The following is a 19,341-nucleotide window of genomic DNA, read 5'->3' on the forward strand; positions in this document are numbered from 1 at the left end:
AAATATTTATCGAAAAAAACTACTATGTACAAAGCACCAACATTTCATAATTTGTATCCTTTAAGGGTTTGTGAACTCTAGCTGAGAATTAAGGATATTACAAACAGTTATTAGCTAAGATGCACAACTTAACTTAAGAATGTATAGGAAACTGGCTCCAGAAATCTTGGCAGCAAGCATTGTACCATCTTGTTGGGGCAAGTGCTGGGCTGAGTGAACTAATGATTATTTTTGTCTTGTTGTTGTAAATCAGAGTCTGAAGAGGGAGAGTCTAGTGGACATAGCTTAGAACATTTTCTCTCAAAGTGCAGTCCCTATATCAGCAGCACCAGTATCACCTGACAATGTGTTAAAAATGCAAATCCTTATGCCCCATCCCAGACCTAATCTGATGGTGGGCCCGCTAGATAACTGGTACACAGTAAAGTTTGAAAAATACTGACTTATATGTCTAGCCCATGGCTAGGACAGGACAAAGCACCATGATTCATAGCCCTACCAAGACTGCATTCAATAGGGGCAGAGAATTCCTCGAGGAAAATCAATGTTAGTTGCCAAAGAATGAGGAATCCATTCTGGACAGCCAAATAATATTCAGCACCCTCTACATACCTTGAGATGATGAAATTCCCCTTATGCACAAAATGCAGGTATCTTGCACTTTGACATTAGTGTGGAATGACTTCCATTCCAGGACTTCTAAGTCTCTAAGTAGAAGGACAATCATTGGAGGAACATTTGGATCTTTCTGTAATGACTCCCCAGAGAAAGTGTCTGTCTCCTAAATTTCTGTAGAAGACTCTGACACCCTAGCTCAACTTTTCCCCTTATTCTCTATGGTGTTTGCTGCACATAGAGAGTGGATGTATTTTGCTGTTCTCTTTACCATGCAATAATGGTACTTGCCCTTATGGGGAGGGCCTGAGGTTGTCTGCCTGTGCCAGGAAGGTTAAGCCTGCCTAATTCTGGAGTGAAATAGGTTAAGCCTGCCTAATTCTGGAGTGAAATATCAGGAAACCATTGTTGCTCATCTAAGCAGTTTTGTATCAGCTTTATCTGTAGTACAACTAATAAAGCCGACATTTTTATTTTCCCTGATTAGACTCATATATCTCTCTCTGAGGTGTAGAAGAATAGTGCCAAGTATGAGGGGCCTTTGAACCTTAATAGTTACCCCTTTGAAATTTTCTTTTAATACATAAGACATCAAATAATCATTTGTCTCATTTGTCTGTTTTCCTTTGTTTGTGTTATTACTTCGTGCATCTGAGTATTTCTAATTTTTCCAAAGACTCCTTTGAATAAGAATGCAAATGTTTCAGATGGGAGTATTGCCCGGGCCTTATGAATTACTTAGATGATAGTTGTATATAATCATTTAGACTGGAAATCCCCTTATAGGGGTTTTTTTCTTCTATAGGTTTGAGTCCATTTTAGTAGGAAAAACTATTCAGTCATTGTCATAAAAGTGATTTTAGCTCTAAATATACTTGTCATGTTAATATGCATTTAGAAACATTTTGTTTGTTTGTTTTTGTTTTTGAGACGGAGTCTGGCTCTGTCGCCCAGGCTGGAGTGCAGTGGCCAGATCTCAGCTCACTGCAAGCTCCTCCTCCCGGGTTTATGCCATTCTTCTGCCTCAGCCTCCCGAGTAGCTGGGACTACAGGCGCCCGCCACCTTGCCCGGCTAGTTTTTTGTATTTTTTTTAGTAGAGACGGGGTTTCACCGTGTTAGCCAGGATGGTCTCGATCTCCTGACCTCGTGATCCGCCCGTCTCGGCCTCCCAAAGTGCTGGGATTACAGGCTTGAGCCACTGCGCCCGGCCAGAAACATTTTATAAAAGTGAAAATGTTCCTTTATTATTGACTTTCCACTTATGAATATGTGGACCTGTTAAATGATATGAATTCATTATCTTTCTCTAGGTTCTAGAGTGGAGCCAAGGTTCATCTTCTCTAGGTGTCTGTTCCATAGAATGTGTGTGTTCAACAAAATCACAGAGCTGCTTGTTATTAGCCTGGTACTTACTCAAAGTTAGGATAATTAACTGCTGATCTCCTCTGTTCTGCTACTCCTTTCCTCGGAAATTTCCTAACCAATAAATCACTAGACTAACACTGTTGAATTTATAACACAAAAGCCCAAAATAGGATAGGTAGAAGAATAAAAACGCTAATACTATTTTCCTAAATACTGTTTGCAGGTTATCTTTGAACTCAAGGGGGAGTAGTTATTTCACCAATAATGTGGGGGTGAGAGCAGTTGTAAATGAGAACATACACAGTTGTAAATGAGAACATATACTATATGCTCTTTTTCTCTCATGTTTATTTTCTCATACATTTCCATCAATGTATATTTGCTTTTCTTAACTGTCATTATTTATCCTGTAATACATGCATTGTGAGTACTTTTGTCTTACATCTAATTGTAAGCTTCTATCTCTTAGAATATGTACTCAGAAAGTACCATATAAAATAGCCTTGTTATTTTCTACACAGCAGTTTAATCATTACGATCTCATGTGATCGCATCTCCACTGAGATATGCTTCCTGAGAAAATGTAGAGTTGCAGTGTGTTTGTTAAAATTCAAGTTGAATAAATTACCGTAATGATCAGAAGAATATAGGCAGGGAAAAACAATATTTTCAGAAATCCTCCTTTGACTTCCATAATACTTCATACTTTTTCCATTCTAAAACACACTGCATTATTATGGATGCTTAAATGTCATCATAAAGTACAGGTCAATGTTGCCTAGACAACAGTATACTTTGTGAATAAACAAGGTTTTTTAACAGTCATAAATTTAATGCCATCACTGAATTACAGCATGAGCCATTAGAGCAGCTTTGAGCAATTACATTTACTTATCCCAAGCTAACCATAGATTGCACAAAGTTAAATGAAATAATTAACCTCCTACTACAAAAGGAAGGACCAATAAAAAGGTACACATAAAGGTATATTATTAAAACTGATCAAGGAGTTAAAATGCTGCAGTGATTTAAATTGCACATTTCCCTAAGCAAACTGGAGTACTGCATTCCTGAATGTTAATTTCATAAATTGTTATTTAACATTTTGTGCCAAGACAAGAGTCACTCTTCGTTATCTACATTTCCAGCTCCACCCATTTGCAGATAAACCTATTCTCAGAAAACTTAGAAAGCAATTTCTTTTATAGTGAAGTAGTATAAAATTTTCACTTTGAATCTCTGTAGGGAAGCGTGGGTTATTGAAGGTTTTCTGTTGAGAAACAATTACTCCATTCATTTACTGAATATTGTTTATTTTTATGCTGTGTGAATGCCCTGTGGGCCTCTTAGAACTTACTGGAAGAACCAATTTAGGAAGAAAATATCCAATTAGTTCAAATTTTTACGATATACACAGAGTTTGCATTCTTTGAGAGTCCATATGTTTGCTTTGAAGTCTGTCTGTGATTCTAAAGGTGTTGGTTTTGCCTTTGAAACATTATCATTTCAACATGGGCATGATTTGCTTGACTTGAAGTTTGCTTGATGAAAGTTACTAAACCTAATACACAAGGATTTCTAGTTCTTCCTCTGTTCCTAGCACTTCTGTATTTGTAGTGTAAAGTTAGCTGTTAAACTAATTCATTGCATAGTAGAAGATACCTGAAATTACCTACCTCTGTTTTGTAGTTTCCAAATCAGAAACTATCAATTTAAGTTCAATAATGTTCAGTTAACAAGAAGCATTTTTACTTTGTTTTAAGGCTTACTAATCATAGAAGTGGTAGATCCCCAACTTCTTGAAGCTTCCCATTCTGTCTCTAACCTATAATTTAGGGCAGATTAGTTTGCCTTATTATTTAAATATCTTCCCAACCTTTTGATGTAATCTGCTGGCTTCTGGTCTTTGCATATTAAAATTCTCCATCACATCTGCATTTTCTTTTTGATAACAATGATAGGTAAAATTTATTGAGCAACACTACAGATCAAGTATCATTCTCTTTGGGTGTCATGGCCCCAAAATTTTACTGATGGGATTAGCAATCAGATGGGTTGGGAGCATGAGTCTTGATCATGCTCTCTCTTTCCTCCAAGACTTCTCTGACAGTTTCCTCTCTCACTCTTTTTTCCATCCCATTATCTTCAGTCTCTCGCTGTCTATTGACTTATTCTCTAACAAGTGCAAGCATATTCTCAATTCTCTTATCCTGGGAAAGGCATTTCTAAATTCTCTTTTTTCAGTATTCTATTGCCTTATCTTTTTTGCTACATATATGTAAACAATGTGTCTACATATGTGTACATAGTATTTCCTTGGTATCCACCAGAGCCCCATGGATACTCAAGCCCCTTACAGGAAATAGCTTGGCATTTGCATACAACCTATGCATATCCTCCCATATACTTTAAATAGTCTTAATACCTACTACTATGTAAGTGCCGTATAAACAGTTGTTATACTGTATTTTTCTGTCATTTGTACTTTTTTGTTGCTGTATTGTTATCTGTTTATTTTCAAATATATTCTGTCTCTGGTTGATTGAATCTACCGAATCTGCAGATGCAGAACCCACAGATATGGAGGGCTAGCTATATATATATGTATGTGTATATATATGTATATGTGTGTGTGTTTTTATATATATATATCCAATTAGTTCACGCATATGTATGTGTGTGTTTGTATTAGTCTGCACACTTTCTGAATCTATTTCCTTATTATTTATAAGGTGTCAGTGCCTTACAACCCAGCTTCACTAACCCGAACTCCTCTACAGTGACTCTCTAACAGCATACCGTCATTTATTCATTCAACAAGTTTTATTTTTGAATGTCTACTCTGTGCTAGGCACTTTTCAGGGGTCTACAAATTTAGTGATGAGTGAGCTAGATATTGTCCTTGCCTCTGGAGAGCACACAGTCTACTGGAAGAGAAAAATATTAGTCAAATAAGCACACAAATATATAGTTGGACACTTGATGGGTGTTATGAAGAAAGCACAGATAATGTTTTGATCAAAGACAGGAAAACCGAATCCAACTCATGGTTTCAGGAAAGTAAGTGATGTCTGAAGGATGAACACAGGTCAACCAGAGGGAGGAAATAGTTTTTGTGAAGACCTTGAGACAAAAAGAAGCATAAAAGCCATTAAAAGAAGGCTTGTGTGATCGGAGAAAAGCAAGCAAGGGAAAGAATTCATGAAGCCATATGAAGTTAGAGAGAAGCAGAGGTCCTGATGTGAGGATATGGTTCAGGTTTAGGATATAGTCTGTATCTCCCAGGCAATGTGACACCAAAGAGTGGGTTCTAAGCAAGGTTTGCCTGGACAGGTGGAGGGAGGAGGGCAGGATCACGTGATCAGATTGACATGTCTTTAAGTTTTTTCTACAGGTTCCTTAAAACTTCCAGTCTTTATATCCTAAATTTTCATTTATTTTTACTTCTCTGCAGGGTTTCTTCTTTAAGTTATTATTACATACTCATTGGGAAAATCTTTGTTGTCAGATAGGCTAAGATATAAAGAGATTTTTTTTAAGTTATTTGATTATCTCTTCCAGTAAAGTTGTGGGAGGCATTTCACACCCAACAAAATGCATTACAACCCTCAGGTTCCCGTGAGGAGAATCAGATATGTCCCTTTTTGTTTTGTTTTTAGTTCCTAGGAAAGTTCTTGGAATTTTTGACCTTTCTCTGTAGTTCCTCAGGTTAGCATGCAGTGCCATGGGTCCCTGGTGAGCTTTCTAGGTCATTGCCTCCAAACCTTTTTATTTTAAATATACTTTAACACAGTTTTAAAAAAAATCATATGCACAACAAACTGTAATAGATAGCTCTACCCAGGATCATGAACCTGTGTGCTAGCTCTAATTCCACCGTGATTTTCTCACTGAAGAAAGTGTAACCAGGATGAAAGTGAAAGTGAATAATAGACTATGAAGGAATATATACATAAAGTGTTAAGTGTCAGTCTCCTGTAGTCTACTGGAGGAGAAAAATATTATGGATATATATACATATACACATGTAGATATACACACACATGCATATATAAATAAAATAGAAAATCTATATCTTGTACATTTTTTATACAGAAACTCTTCTAGTAACATTTTTGAGACACACCTAAAATTTTGCAATAAACATTTTTACAGATTGAGATCCTTCATTCTAGTCTAATGTCCTCAGTATTTTTCCTATTTACTCAACTGAATGGCCCAGAATTTGGAGGCATTTAGTTACCACAGTTTGCATATATGATGCCATGCTGATACTGGGGTTGCAAATATTTTTAAGAAGTTTACCATCCATTTTCACTCATCTCTCAAAAATAGGAACCATAAAAGATAAAGACACTCAAGTGTTAAATGCATTATGTGGATAGTAATTATTTTAGGAATTCAAAGAAAGGGAATATAATTATGAGGAGACAAATTAGGGCAATAAAGATACAGTGATCAGACTAATGACAAGTTAATCCCATCTCACTCTTTTTTTTAATTCAAATGACACCACTTCTAAGAGATTTTTCTAATGCACCCTATCCTAGAGACCCTTCCTCCTAAAGTAATTACTCTCTATTGTATCACCCTCTCTATCTCCTTCTGAGTACTTCTCAAAAATCAGAACTTCTTATTTTTACTTATTTAATTATTTGTTGTTGATATGGTTCGACTGTGTCCCCACCCAAATCTCATCTTAAATTGTAGCTTCCATAATTCCCACATGTTGTGGGAGGGACCTGGTGGGAGATAATTTAATCTTGGGGGCGGTTTCTCCCATACTGTTCTTGTGGTAGTGAATAAGTCTCATGATAAGGAGAACCCCTTTCCCTTGGTTCTCATTTCCTCTTTGCCTGCCACCATGTAAGACGTGGCTTTCAACTTTTACCATGATTGTGAGGCCTCCCCAGCCACATGGAACTGTGAGTCTATTAAGTCTCCTTTTCATTATAAATTACGCAGTCTCAGGTATATCTTTAGCAACAACATGAAAACAGACTAATACAGTTGTCTATGCTACTCACTGGAATATTATCTCCATGAAGGTGAAGACTTTTTGTCTTGCACACCCCATAATCCCAGGTTGTCTTATAGTGCCAACTGTATGTAAAGCACTCAGTTATATTTCCTTAATTAATTAGTCAGATGCCAAAGCTTTAAGTACTCTAAGTGTATACTCAGAAACTCTAAGGTAAGGTTTATTGGATTCGCCCAGGCTCTTTTCACTAGCTCACAGGGGACCACCCAAATGTTCTTCTGGAAAATTTGGGTTTTTATTGGGGCAATGTGACTCTCTCAGTTCATAGTAAAAGACGTGCAGCTTCTCGTTTCTCATATACTGTTTCAAATTTAAGGGAAATAGTGTTCTGCCTACTTTGTATTTCTTTTAAATTGATTAAACTAACTCCATGAATAATCTACCACAACATATATTAATATTTTTGGAAAAAAATTTCATACTTATATGATACGTGCATCTTCTCAATTTAGGTGTAATAAGTAATGCTGAGCAAAACTATTGAACAAAGTTCGAACTGGTAGAGGGTCTTTTGTCATCCAATGCTGTGTGTGTATTTATGTATGTGAGTGAGGAGTCAATTTTCTTTTAGTTTTTTGTATTCCCAGAAATCTAAGGACTGGTCGATCATGCCTTAAAAATATTAGCTTAAGGCAACACGTTCTGTAAAAATATATATATTCATTTGGAAAAAAAAATGGCTATTATACATTTTTTATCTTATTTGTCTTTTCTTTAGAATTTCTCTATTAAACGACGGAGGACTCAAAATAGCCAATGTGACTAAAGCTGATGCTGGAACTTATACCTGCATGGCAGAAAACCAGTTTGGGAAAGCAAACGGCACAACACATTTGGTTGTTACAGGTAGGTCCATTTCTTAAATATTGCTTTACGTACGGATTCACTATAAGATATATTATTATGATGAAATTAACTATGTTTTTCACAATGTTCAGTACACTATGAAGGTAGAACCTGTATTTGCACTTATGTTATTTTTAACAGGTGAAAGTCAAGGGAACAATATTTCCTTAGCACAGCACAACGTGCACCACGGAACACATTACTTACTGTGCTGGGATGATTGACAACAAGAGTTACAAATAGCATATGTCAATGATCTCATTCTATTTTATTTTTAAATAAAATTCTATTATTTAAAATAGGTCTTCAGGTCTCTTGGATACACTTTGTCTTTTTCATTATAGTTGATTTCTTTCTGGAGATGTTCAAGTCCATTAAATAACAGGATATAAATAAGAATTGCTTAAAGTTGTGGATATATTTTGTTCATTTATCCATTCATGAAAAAATTGGAGCACCTACTCTGCCAGTTGCTTGAGCTGTATCCTTGAGCACATTATCTCTAATACTGTCCTCATGAATCTTACCTTCTATAAAAGGAGAAAGAAAATAACAGTAGGAATAAAAAAGAAGAAAACTATTAGAAGGCAAAAATTGTAAACAAGAAAGAGGCACATGGTGGCAGAGGTAAGTTAGAGCATTAGCAACAGGTTGATCAGTATAAACCTCACTGAGAAGGAGATATTTGGAAAAAGATTTCATGGAGTTGAATGTGTCAATTAACAGATTTCTAAGTGATAATTATGCAAGCAGTTTGTAGACCTTCTGAGGAATTTATTTCAGTTGGATTGAAAAGTGGAGCGACTGCAAGGTTTTGAGCAGAGAGGTTCATGATGTGAAATACCTTTTGGTACATCAGCAGGAGGGTTATGAGGACCTTGGTGAGGACAGGGGAGTTGGGAAGACCAAAGCCTGGCTAGACTGAGTTAAAGAGGGAATTGACTAGCATAATTGTAAACAGTATGCGTAAATGACTCTTTTGAAAACTTTTCATCCAACATAGTGCAAAGTAATGTGGAGTAGCAGTGGGAAAATGGGGTCAAGAGAATTTTAACTCATGATAGACAAATGGAAGGTAGGTGGTGACGACAGAGAGAAAGAAATGTGCATGTGGACATTTACATTGGGGGAAAACAGACATTAATTAACATTTTAACATAGTACCCCTCCTGTTTGTACCAATTCTAGCATCTTTTGTATTATATCTTTCAAATCCAGGCTACCATTAAATGTCTGTTCAGATTTCGATGGTAATGTAATTTCTAGTCAAAGTTGGTGAAAACACAGTATTTTCTATTTCTACCCCTACATTTCAAAACACAATAAAACTAAGGTGAAATTGATTTTGTTAATAATAATATAACTGTTGTTTACACATGACTTTAATTTTTAAACTTACATGTCCTACAAGTTCAAATATCCGAATTTCTTTAACAAGAATTTGTGGATCCAGTGAAATGCAGCTCTGCATCAAAATGGCTATTTTAATTGAATACTTTTAATTATATAGATGTATGTATATTTATGTATATGCACCTACAGACATACAGAATATAAGTCAGATGAACAGTCTGCCTCTGCAAATGTCTTTTGTCACAATAAAATGCTGTTTTTCTGAAAAATTATTTCCCCAATAGAACCAACGAGAATAACTTTGGCACCATCTAACATGGATGTTTCTGTTGGTGAAAGCGTCATCTTGCCCTGCCAGGTACAACATGACCCACTGTTAGACATCATCTTTACCTGGTATTTCAACGGGACCCTTGCAGATTTTAAGAAAGATGGATCTCACTTTGAGAAAGTTGGTGGGGTAAGTTGTGGCACTTTCCTCATACTTTTCATATTGCACGTGTCTCTAACACATTGCCTCTAAAAAATATCTGACATATAGACGATGCTCTAGAAATGTTTTCTAAATGAGTGGTTTTGGTTGAGTGGTTCTCAATTCTATTTTGATCTAATTTTATTTTTGTAATTACCAGAAATTGAACACATTTACTTCAATGTATAATTACAATTAAAATTAATGTATGTTGTATTTATAGTAAATGTTACTTTTCATTATTTTTGTTGTTGTTCTTGTTAGTATCCTATGGAAAGGAAGATTTTCTTTTACAGGTGTTTTTTTTCAGCATGACACGTATGTGATGAATTGGGAGAAAGCTGCACTTACTAAGTGTCTCCTCCAGGTGCTTGATCCCAATTAGTGTGTCAGGCCAGGGTACATCATCACCGTTAATCCTCACAATTCCACCAGATATTAGCAGTAAGATGCTTCATTGTACAGGTGCACAAACTGAGGATTGGAAGTTTATTAACTTGGCCAGAGTCACTCAGCTAGTTAGTGGTGGAACTTCAAGCCCAGATCGGTGTGTTTCCACAACATAAATGCTTTCAAATGTTTCCATTCTGTCTCCTTCCTCTTTTGTGATGATTCCACATTAGAAAGAATTACAAATTTTAAGGAAAAATTGTCCCTTTGAGGAGAATGGTCAAGAAGTGGCTTAATGCTGCTGAGCCACCCAGACTAACGGTAAGCCTCACAGCATGTTTATGAATCTGGAATGACAAAGCTAGCTTCCCTTGTGGGACTGTTTGCACTGACTCAAGGACACCTTCATTCTTTTGGTAAAGAGGTTCACGGTGGACAGTCAAGTCTGGTTTTGTCATTATGGACTTCACATACAGGCCTCAGTAAAGCAGAAAGCCACATGATGGTCAACTCAACTGTGTTCATTTGACAAAGACTTCTTATTAAATGTATGTATTTGTATACATCGGCATGTTAATATATTAAAATTATATGCAACTTAAAAGAATGGTGTTTTGAGTTGAATTGTGTCCTCCCAAAAATGTATTCTTAATGTCCAATACCTCATAATGTGAACTTATTTAGAAATTGCCTTATTGTAGAAGCCATTAGTTAAATTAAGATGAGGTCATCCTGGATTAAAACAAGCCCTTATTCAGTATAACTGGTGTCTTTATAATAAGAAGGCCATTTGGATATAGACACACAAAGAGGAGAATGCCATGTGAAGCACAGACACAGAGGAGAGATGGACCAATTAGGATGAAGGCCCAGAACAGAGGTGAGGTGTGCTGCCACAAGCCAAGGAATGCCTGGGGCCACAAGAAGCTGGAAGAGGCAAGGAAGAGTTTCCCCTTAGAGATTTTGCAGGGAACCTGGCTCTGCCAACACCTTGATTTCAGACTTGCAGCCGTCAGAACTGTGAGAGGATAAATTACTGTTGTTTTAAGCCACCGAGTTTTTGGTACTTCGTTATGGCAACCTTAGGAAGCCAGTGCAGAAAAAAGAAAGTTTTTAAAAGGAAAAGGGAAATTGAGACATTTAGATACCTAGCCATAATTAAGTATAATTTTAGTACCCTTTCTATTTTCTAGCATCCATTTATTCCATTTTGGAATTACTACTTTTCTAATTGTTCTGACTGATTCACAACTTTTGAGAACTTCACAAATTGCTAAAATCTTTTAGCTTTACTTTTACGATTGTTGTAAATGTCTATTTATTTTTAAATTGTCACTGCTTTTTTCTGTCATGATAGCAAAAGGCATACGCCATATTCCGAGCTAGCTCTCTACTCCATACTCAGGCTGTCTTAAAATTTAACAATTTCTTCTTCCCTTGGCCTCAAGAAGAAACCTAAAATGTTACTTTCATAAAGACTCCTTACCCAATCTTGGAAAGGCTTCTCTAATCCAGCTCTTCTGCTTCTTTTAATTATTGAAGAATTCCATTTGAAACATTAGTCACCTTTGCCATTATAATGAAGTTAATTATGTTTGTGATTGATTTCTCAGCTGGGTTGTGAGCTGTTGATAATAGTTTATCCAATACAATTCCTCTGTGTTAGCTATTGCTGAATAAATGTATAATGAAAGACTGAAAAATCCAAAGTAGTTTGATTGTAATATGCATCAGTTACAAAGACACACTAAGACTGAGCCAGATTGCAGCCATCTTTCAAAAAGCTTGGAGTTAAAAACATTTGAGTTTATAATGTAATTTAACTATCTTGATTTACATAGCACTGATAGGTTCTACAGAAGGCACAAAGTCATCTCTGTACAAGTCAGGTGTCTGAAACATGAAATTTCATAAATTGATGCTATCACTTGCCAATTCTGTTCTTTCTCTAACATGCTAGTTCATGGCCTATGAATTTTTTATTGACTTGTGCCATTAGTAACTTAATATTCTCCCATCAGTATAAAACAATAAGCCATACAAGATGACATTACCCTTAAGCACAGGCAATTAAGTAAATCGGTTTTCTGTTGCATGAGAAGGGAATCATGTAACAAGTCTTGTCCTCTGATTGTGTATTCATTGCAGCATGCATATTAATACAAAGATAGTCTGCTTGTCTTTTTCCCCAGTGGGTTCATAGACATATCCCCTGTTTCCAACAGCAGCAAAATGTGAACAAGGAGGCTGGTAAGTAGGAAAGTTGCCTAGAAAGGTGGATAGTAAAAGCCATGTTTTCAAAAGAGGTTAGGGGTAGTTCAGATTATAGAAAATGGAACTCATAGCTTTGAACCGAATCAACCAATTATCGGGACTATGCTAAGTAGTCAACACCCATTCATTTATTTTTAAAAAACACATGCCTTTTGGAAAAAATCCATAAGCTCAGAAAGCTCCAATAATTTAAACCAGATCTACTGCATAGATTTGAAATTGTGCCAAAGGAGCACGATGACACCAGTCACAGATTTTTGCACAATTGGAATAATATATTCAGAAAAGCTTTATGAAACTAAGTGTCTAAAACAAATTGGCACATCACAAAGGAGGTGTAGGGGTCCAAACACAGGTTTCAGTCCATGATCATGGGACGAATCAAAAAGTCGTATCATTAAATCAGCAGGAAAAGACTTCCACAGAAGTTCCTGTTTGCCAAGAAAAGCTCAATCATAGGCACAGTGTGGTGTGGTTACGGAAGCGGCAGATTTATATTCAGATACACAACAGTTCTAGGTGCTATTGTCCACTGGTTGATGCCCATGGGTGAGTCACGTAATTTTTTGGTCTTATTTTCTGATCTTTTTTCATATCAGTTTTTAGTACCATCACATGTTACTTAACGATGGAGATACATTCTGAGAAATGCATTGTTAGACAATTCCTTCCTTATATGGACATCATAGGGTGCACTTACCTAATAATACAGCCTACTACACACCCAGGCTGTGTGGTATAGCCTATTCCTCCTGCCCTGCAAACTTGCACAACATGCCTCTGCCCTCAATGCTGTGGGCAATTTAACAGAATGGCAAGTATTTATGCATCTAAACATTGAAACAGTACAGTAAAAATGCGGTATAAAGGATTTTCAAAAAGGCGCACCTGTATAGGGCACTCACTGTGAGTGGAGTTTGCAGGACTGGAAGTTGCTATGAGTGTCAGTGGCGAGAGAAGGTGAAGGCTTGGACACTGCTGTACACTACTATAAACATTAGAAACACTGTACACTTAGGGTACATGCAATTTATAAGAAGTACTTTCTTTCTTCAATAATAAATCAACTGTAGCTTACCATAACTTTTTAACTTTATAAACTTTTAACTTTTTTAGACTTTTTGACTGTTTTGTCGTGAACACCTAGCTTAAAACACACATTGTACAGCTATACAAAAATATTTTTTTTATATCCTTATTCAATAAGGATAAGCTTTTTTCTGTTTTTAATTTTTTTTTCGTTTTAAACATTTTTGTCATAAATGAATACACAAAGGCACAGGTTAGCCTAGGCCTATGCAGGGTCAGGATCATCAATATCACTATCCTGTGCCTCCACATCATGTCTCACTGGAAGGTCTGCAGGGGCAATAGCATGCATCAAGCTGTCATCTCGTAGGCCAACAATGCCTTCTTCTGGAATTCCTCCTGAAGGACCTGTATGAGACTGTTTTATAGTTAACTTTTTTTTTAATTTGTAGAAAGAGTACACTATAGAATCACAATATGAAGTATGGTGTAGTCAATGGTGTAATCTATTAACATGGTCATTTATCATAATTATCAAGTATTATGTACTGTACATAATTGTGTGTGCTAGACTACTATACGACAGGCAGCACAGTAGGTTTGTTTACCTCAGCATCATCACAAATGCATCAGTAAGGCATTGTGCTATGATATTATGGTGGCTACAGTGTCACTAGGCAATAGAAACTTTTTACGTCCATTATAATCTTTCTTTTTTTTTTTTTTTTTTGAGACAGGGTCTCACTCTGTCACCTAGGCTGGAATGCAGTGGCATGATCTTGACTCACTGCAACCTCCGCCTCCTAGGTTCAGATGATTCTCCAGCCTCAGCCTTCCTAGTAGTTGGGACTACAGACATGCGCCACCGTGTCTGGCTACTTTTTCTATTTTTAGTAGAGATGGGGTTTCGCCATGTTGGCCAGGCTGGTCTTAAACTCCTGACCTCAGGTGATCCGCCCGTCTTGGCCTCCCAAAGTACTGGGATTACAGGCATGAGGCACCAGGCCCAGCCAGTTCCATTATAATCTTATGGGACCACTGTCATATATATGGTCCATCCTTGACCAAAAGTCATTATGTGGCATGTAACTGTATTTAACCCATTGCCTCCTGCCTTGAAATCTCTTCCTGGAACACAGTTTTCTCTCTTTTTTTTCCTGTATCTGGAATCTTCATATATGATGGTGTGAATGTAAATAAGAATGTATACATTCATGTATACACTTTTATTTCACATATGCAGAATCACAAGAAGAGATACAGGCCTAACTATATGTTGATGGTAGTGTTCTATCATACCTATATTTAAGCAATGAATTTTACTCCATTATTTACCCCTGTATAATATCTTTGTTTCTTTACTTTTAAACAAAGCTTAGCTTCCATGGATAGGAAAAGGGAGGTAATATTCCAAAGTTCAAGCGAAACCAAAGAACACTGCTGACTGATATGTGAAGACCTAGGGCCTGGTAATTTAAGTATAATTTTACAAATGTTGAGGGATAATTTTGACTTGCTCAGTAAGCTAACTTTTGGACTTACATGCATTATATGCTAGAGGCTCCCTACAGATACAAACTTTTGGACCTAAACACACTAGTTGACCCTATATTGTAAGAATGTTTAAATATATATGCTTTGATAAACCCTATGTGGTGCATTTACTTTAGAAATGAAGAATGTCTAGAGCCAAGGTGTACAGCTTTACCAGCACTTTGTGGAATTGGATCTATGATGAATTAGAATGTTTGTGGATAAAAGTCACTGGAAGCAATAAGAACTTGAGCAGTGACAACCAATCTGCCATTCATTTAAATGGCTCACTTCAATATGATTTATTTCCCACAAGCCACAATTTCACTCTAGTTACAGCAGCTACTCGTGAGCTTGAGATTTAATGTATTTTTCAGCTCTCAGTGGTAGAAAATAATATCTTTGAAATTGATCCTTTGTGTGATAATACAAGTGGCCACTTTGACTTGATTTATTTCACAGAATTATTTGTGTGTGAAGACTAAAAGTTTGAAAACAGCAGCTCTTTATAACTATGTAAACGATTTTTATGTAAAGGAAAGCACTCATTCCCCAAACAACTTCTGGTAGTATTCTGAGTTTTTAAGCATATCCCCATTGGACTGTATTACACATTTTGTATCTTGTCCAAATTCAAAGCATCAGCTGACTTGAAATAATTATTAAGAGAATATACCCAGAAACAAATTCACAAAAATGGGGATCAGACCAGAGGAATTATTATTTATCTTGAAGCCCTATCTTTGACGCATGACTCCTCCCGTAAAGTTATTTGCTGGTAAAGAAATGAGAATTCCCCAATTCCAGCTGGAAAAAGGGGCAATGCACAAAACTGTTGATGTGTAGTTATTTGCCTGACTCGTCATTTTACTCAATAAGGCAAATAAAGGCTCAGTTCCTGCTTAAAGTGCGATTGATGTCCCAGGACTATATTTATCAAGTACAATATTTATGAAGATGAATGGTCCAAAGCCATCCCCAGTGGAAATCCTGTAAGGTAGACTTAAATTTACAAGAATAAGTCAAAGCAAGCAATATGTGACTTCTTGTACTAAAGCCCATAAAAGCAGCAGAGTTAAAACAAACCGAGGCTATAAATGAAGTGACATAAAGGAAAATATATGCAAATATTTATTATGTAAATACAACAGAAGGAGAGTGCAGCAAATGTTAATTTCCAACAAAGAATAATTCGTAACAAACCTTAAAAGCAAAAAGGATAAATTTATTTTGGAAAAATTTCTTTTTACCACGAAAATATAATAATACCTCAAATAATGTATGATTAAAACATATCAGGTCGAGAAGAAAGATCTAGTAAGAAATAAAACTGTGTAGACTTTGAGAGCTCTTCTTTCAACTATCAGTAGATCAATTTGCTAAAAATTAGACAGATTATTTTGATACTGTAATTAACTGAAGTAACAGAAACATATGAAAAAATAGTCCTACAGATAGAAAATACACACTCCTTTTTATTCTTTCCACAGCTTTGCAAAATTTGGCTAATAAAAATAACAAAACATAAAGGAGAAAGAACAAATAAAATTCATATAATATCAAAAAGCAAACTGATAATCTACAGAATATACCAATGAAGAATAAAGAGAAAAGAAAAACTAAAATTAGACATTAGAAAAAGAATATAAAATATAGAAAAGACTGTAAAAACACAAAGGATTCCATATTCAGGTCATGTATATGAAATTCCAATTAAATGGACCATTTCTGCAGAAATATAAATTATCAAAATTTAAATTTAATTAATTTAAAATAAAAATGAAATTAAAATTATCTACTTAGGTAGATTAATTATTATGAAAACTTGCAAATCAATTTTCCACCTCCACCAATAATAAAGATTTTAGGGCTACATTTTACTGGTAATTTTTGATTTTCAGATTTTAAGAAAACGGATAAATGTTCTGTGTTATGTAAACTATTTGACAACATTAAAAGTGTGAAATATTTTTAATTTATTTTGTAAGTCTAGCATATTCCTATGAACAAAACCTACCAAGATAGTAAATACTTGGTAAATACAAACCGATTTCATGAATATAGCAAGAAAACTTAAGGGAAATTTTAGCAAACCAGATTGAACATTATATTCAAAGATTAACCCTGCCAGGCGCAGTGGCTCACGCCTGTAATCCAGGCATTTTGGCAGGCCGAGGCAGGTGGATCACCTGACGTCAGGAGTTCAAGACCAGCCTGGCCAACATGGTGAAAACCTGTCTCTACTAAAAATACAAAAATTAGCCAGGTGTGGTGACACATGCCTGTAATCGCAGCTATTCAGGAGGCTAGGCCAAGAGAATAACTTGAACTCGAGAGGCAGAGGTTGCAGTGAGCTGAGATTGTGCCATTATACTCCAGCCTGGGCAACAAGAGAGAAACTCTTTCTCTCAAAAAAAAAAAAAAAGATTAACCCTTATTAAGCTACTATAGTATATCCCAGGAAATGTACACACATCATATCAATAGATCTAATAAAACAAACCACAGTATTCTCAATTGATACTAAGATGACATTCAATAAAAATAATGACCGGTTACTGACTTTTAACTTCATTTTAAAATAGAAACAGAAAAGTACTTCTTCTGCATCCCAAAAGTGTCTTTAAAGGAAAAATACCGGAAATATTTTTATTTAAATCATCAACAAGATGAGACTACAAACAAATATCATTTGGACATGTTTGGGTCAATGCAATAAAGTATGAAACAAATAAAAGGTGACTTTGAAAATAAGGAAACAAGCATTATTTCAGGACAAAATCATATTAGGGCTACTGAAAACCTAATAGTATCAACTCTAACTTTTTTTTAAATTAATGGCTTCAGTCAACTGCTTGGATACCAGGTAAATTGCAAAAAATAATAGCTTCCTTAAAGCTAGATAAGAGGCTATTCATAGCTTTCTTGCAACTAGTTTTCTATAGCACTGTGAGGTGACTATAGTAATAATTTATTGTATGTTTTCAAATAGCTAGAATACAGGATTTTGAATGTTCTCAACACAAATAAATGCTTTGAGGTGATAGATGTGCTAATTATTCTATTTTGATTGTTATACATCATATACATATATCTAAATATTACATTGTAATGCATAAATATGTACAATTATTATGTGCCTACTTAAAATATATATTAAAAATTTTAAGTAATAGTTTTCCTTTGTATCAACAATAACCAATAAGAAAATATAACAGGACAAAACCTCCCTGAAAAGATAGATAAATTCATGTTAATAATTTGCACAAGAAGTATGTGAGGCCTACATAAAAGCACCTACAATACTTTCTAAATTTGGCCAGAGATAGAGAGATATAATGACAGACAGAGAGGGGGAAAGAAACATGAAATATTCAATATTTCTAGATGAAATGAAACAGGCATACATTACAAGATTTTAATTTGTCCCAGGTTTTTCCAAAACTTTAAAATACTACCAATCAGGTCTCAGTTTAAATAATTCTGAGAGTACTTAGAGTAAGAAATCAAGTAGCGATAAAAATAGTTAATAGCATTTTGAAAGACAAAAGTGATGATGCCTCATCATTAATTTCCAGAGACTATTCTGGGGGTATTTGCTTAGGTAGGAAATTACTAGAGCAGATTGGTGTGACACACACATAGTTTTGTCATTCCAAAATCTGAAACAGAATGTCAGCATTTGAAACCTATGCCTTTCTCTTATACACCGTTGATCTTTATCTCTGTCTCAGTTATATCATCTGCAAAATTGAGATGTTGATCATACTTTCTTTAGAGGTATTTGTAAAGTGCCAAGGACAACAGAAGTTAGCTCTTGTGGGTCATTACTACTGCCAGCAGTAGTGGTAGTATTATTTCTAAATTGTTCCCCAGGAAAGCTGCAGCTATTTTTGTTCCCATCAGTACTAGTAAAGGGGCCCTGCTTCCCCATATTCTTTTCTGCACATGAATTTTTGCTTCATTTTTCTTTAAGTTTTGACAACAAATGGCTGAGACCCCATATCTCATTACCACCAACTTCTCATTTATCAGATTAATGAGATTGAAAATCTCTCCATTTGCTTATTAGAAATTTGGATACTGAGGAAAGATTGGGAATTATAACTGACTCCTCCACATCAAGAAAATTGGGAGTTAATACTGACTCTTGTGAAATACAAGATTAGTTCTGCAGAGAAGAGCAAGAAAAGCTACCTTTTATTTCCAGCTAGAGAAATTCACAACAAAACCTAGTTGCCTGTATTATTTTATAGGATATTAATTTAAAAGAAAATCTAGCACAGAGTAACATTCAAAAGTTATAAAACAACATGAAAACTACTTCAAGACAACTCTCAGCTAGATAAGATTTTTTTTTGGCCAAAGACAAAGTAATGAAATTTACATGTGCATGTCAGATTTTGTTTTTATTTTTAATAG

The 19,341-nt window shown here is 35.4% G+C and overlaps 1 protein-coding gene across 1 annotated transcript in view; it reads left to right on the top strand.

The window, feature by feature from the left end:
- Positions 1-19,341, top strand: part of CNTN3 (contactin 3 (plasmacytoma associated)) — a 275,838-nt gene that overhangs the window by 194,989 nt on the left and 61,508 nt on the right. Inside the window, exons 11-12 of the mRNA XM_011995370.1 lie at positions 7,741-7,868; positions 9,506-9,681. Coding sequence (XP_011850760.1) covers positions 7,741-7,868; positions 9,506-9,681 — 304 coding nt within the window. The remainder of the gene's footprint in view (positions 1-7,740; positions 7,869-9,505; positions 9,682-19,341) is intronic.

This window comes from Mandrillus leucophaeus, unplaced genomic scaffold (genome assembly GCF_000951045.1).
Source record: "Mandrillus leucophaeus isolate KB7577 unplaced genomic scaffold, Mleu.le_1.0 Scaffold485, whole genome shotgun sequence".
Classification (NCBI taxonomy): Eukaryota; Metazoa; Chordata; class Mammalia; order Primates; family Cercopithecidae; genus Mandrillus; species Mandrillus leucophaeus.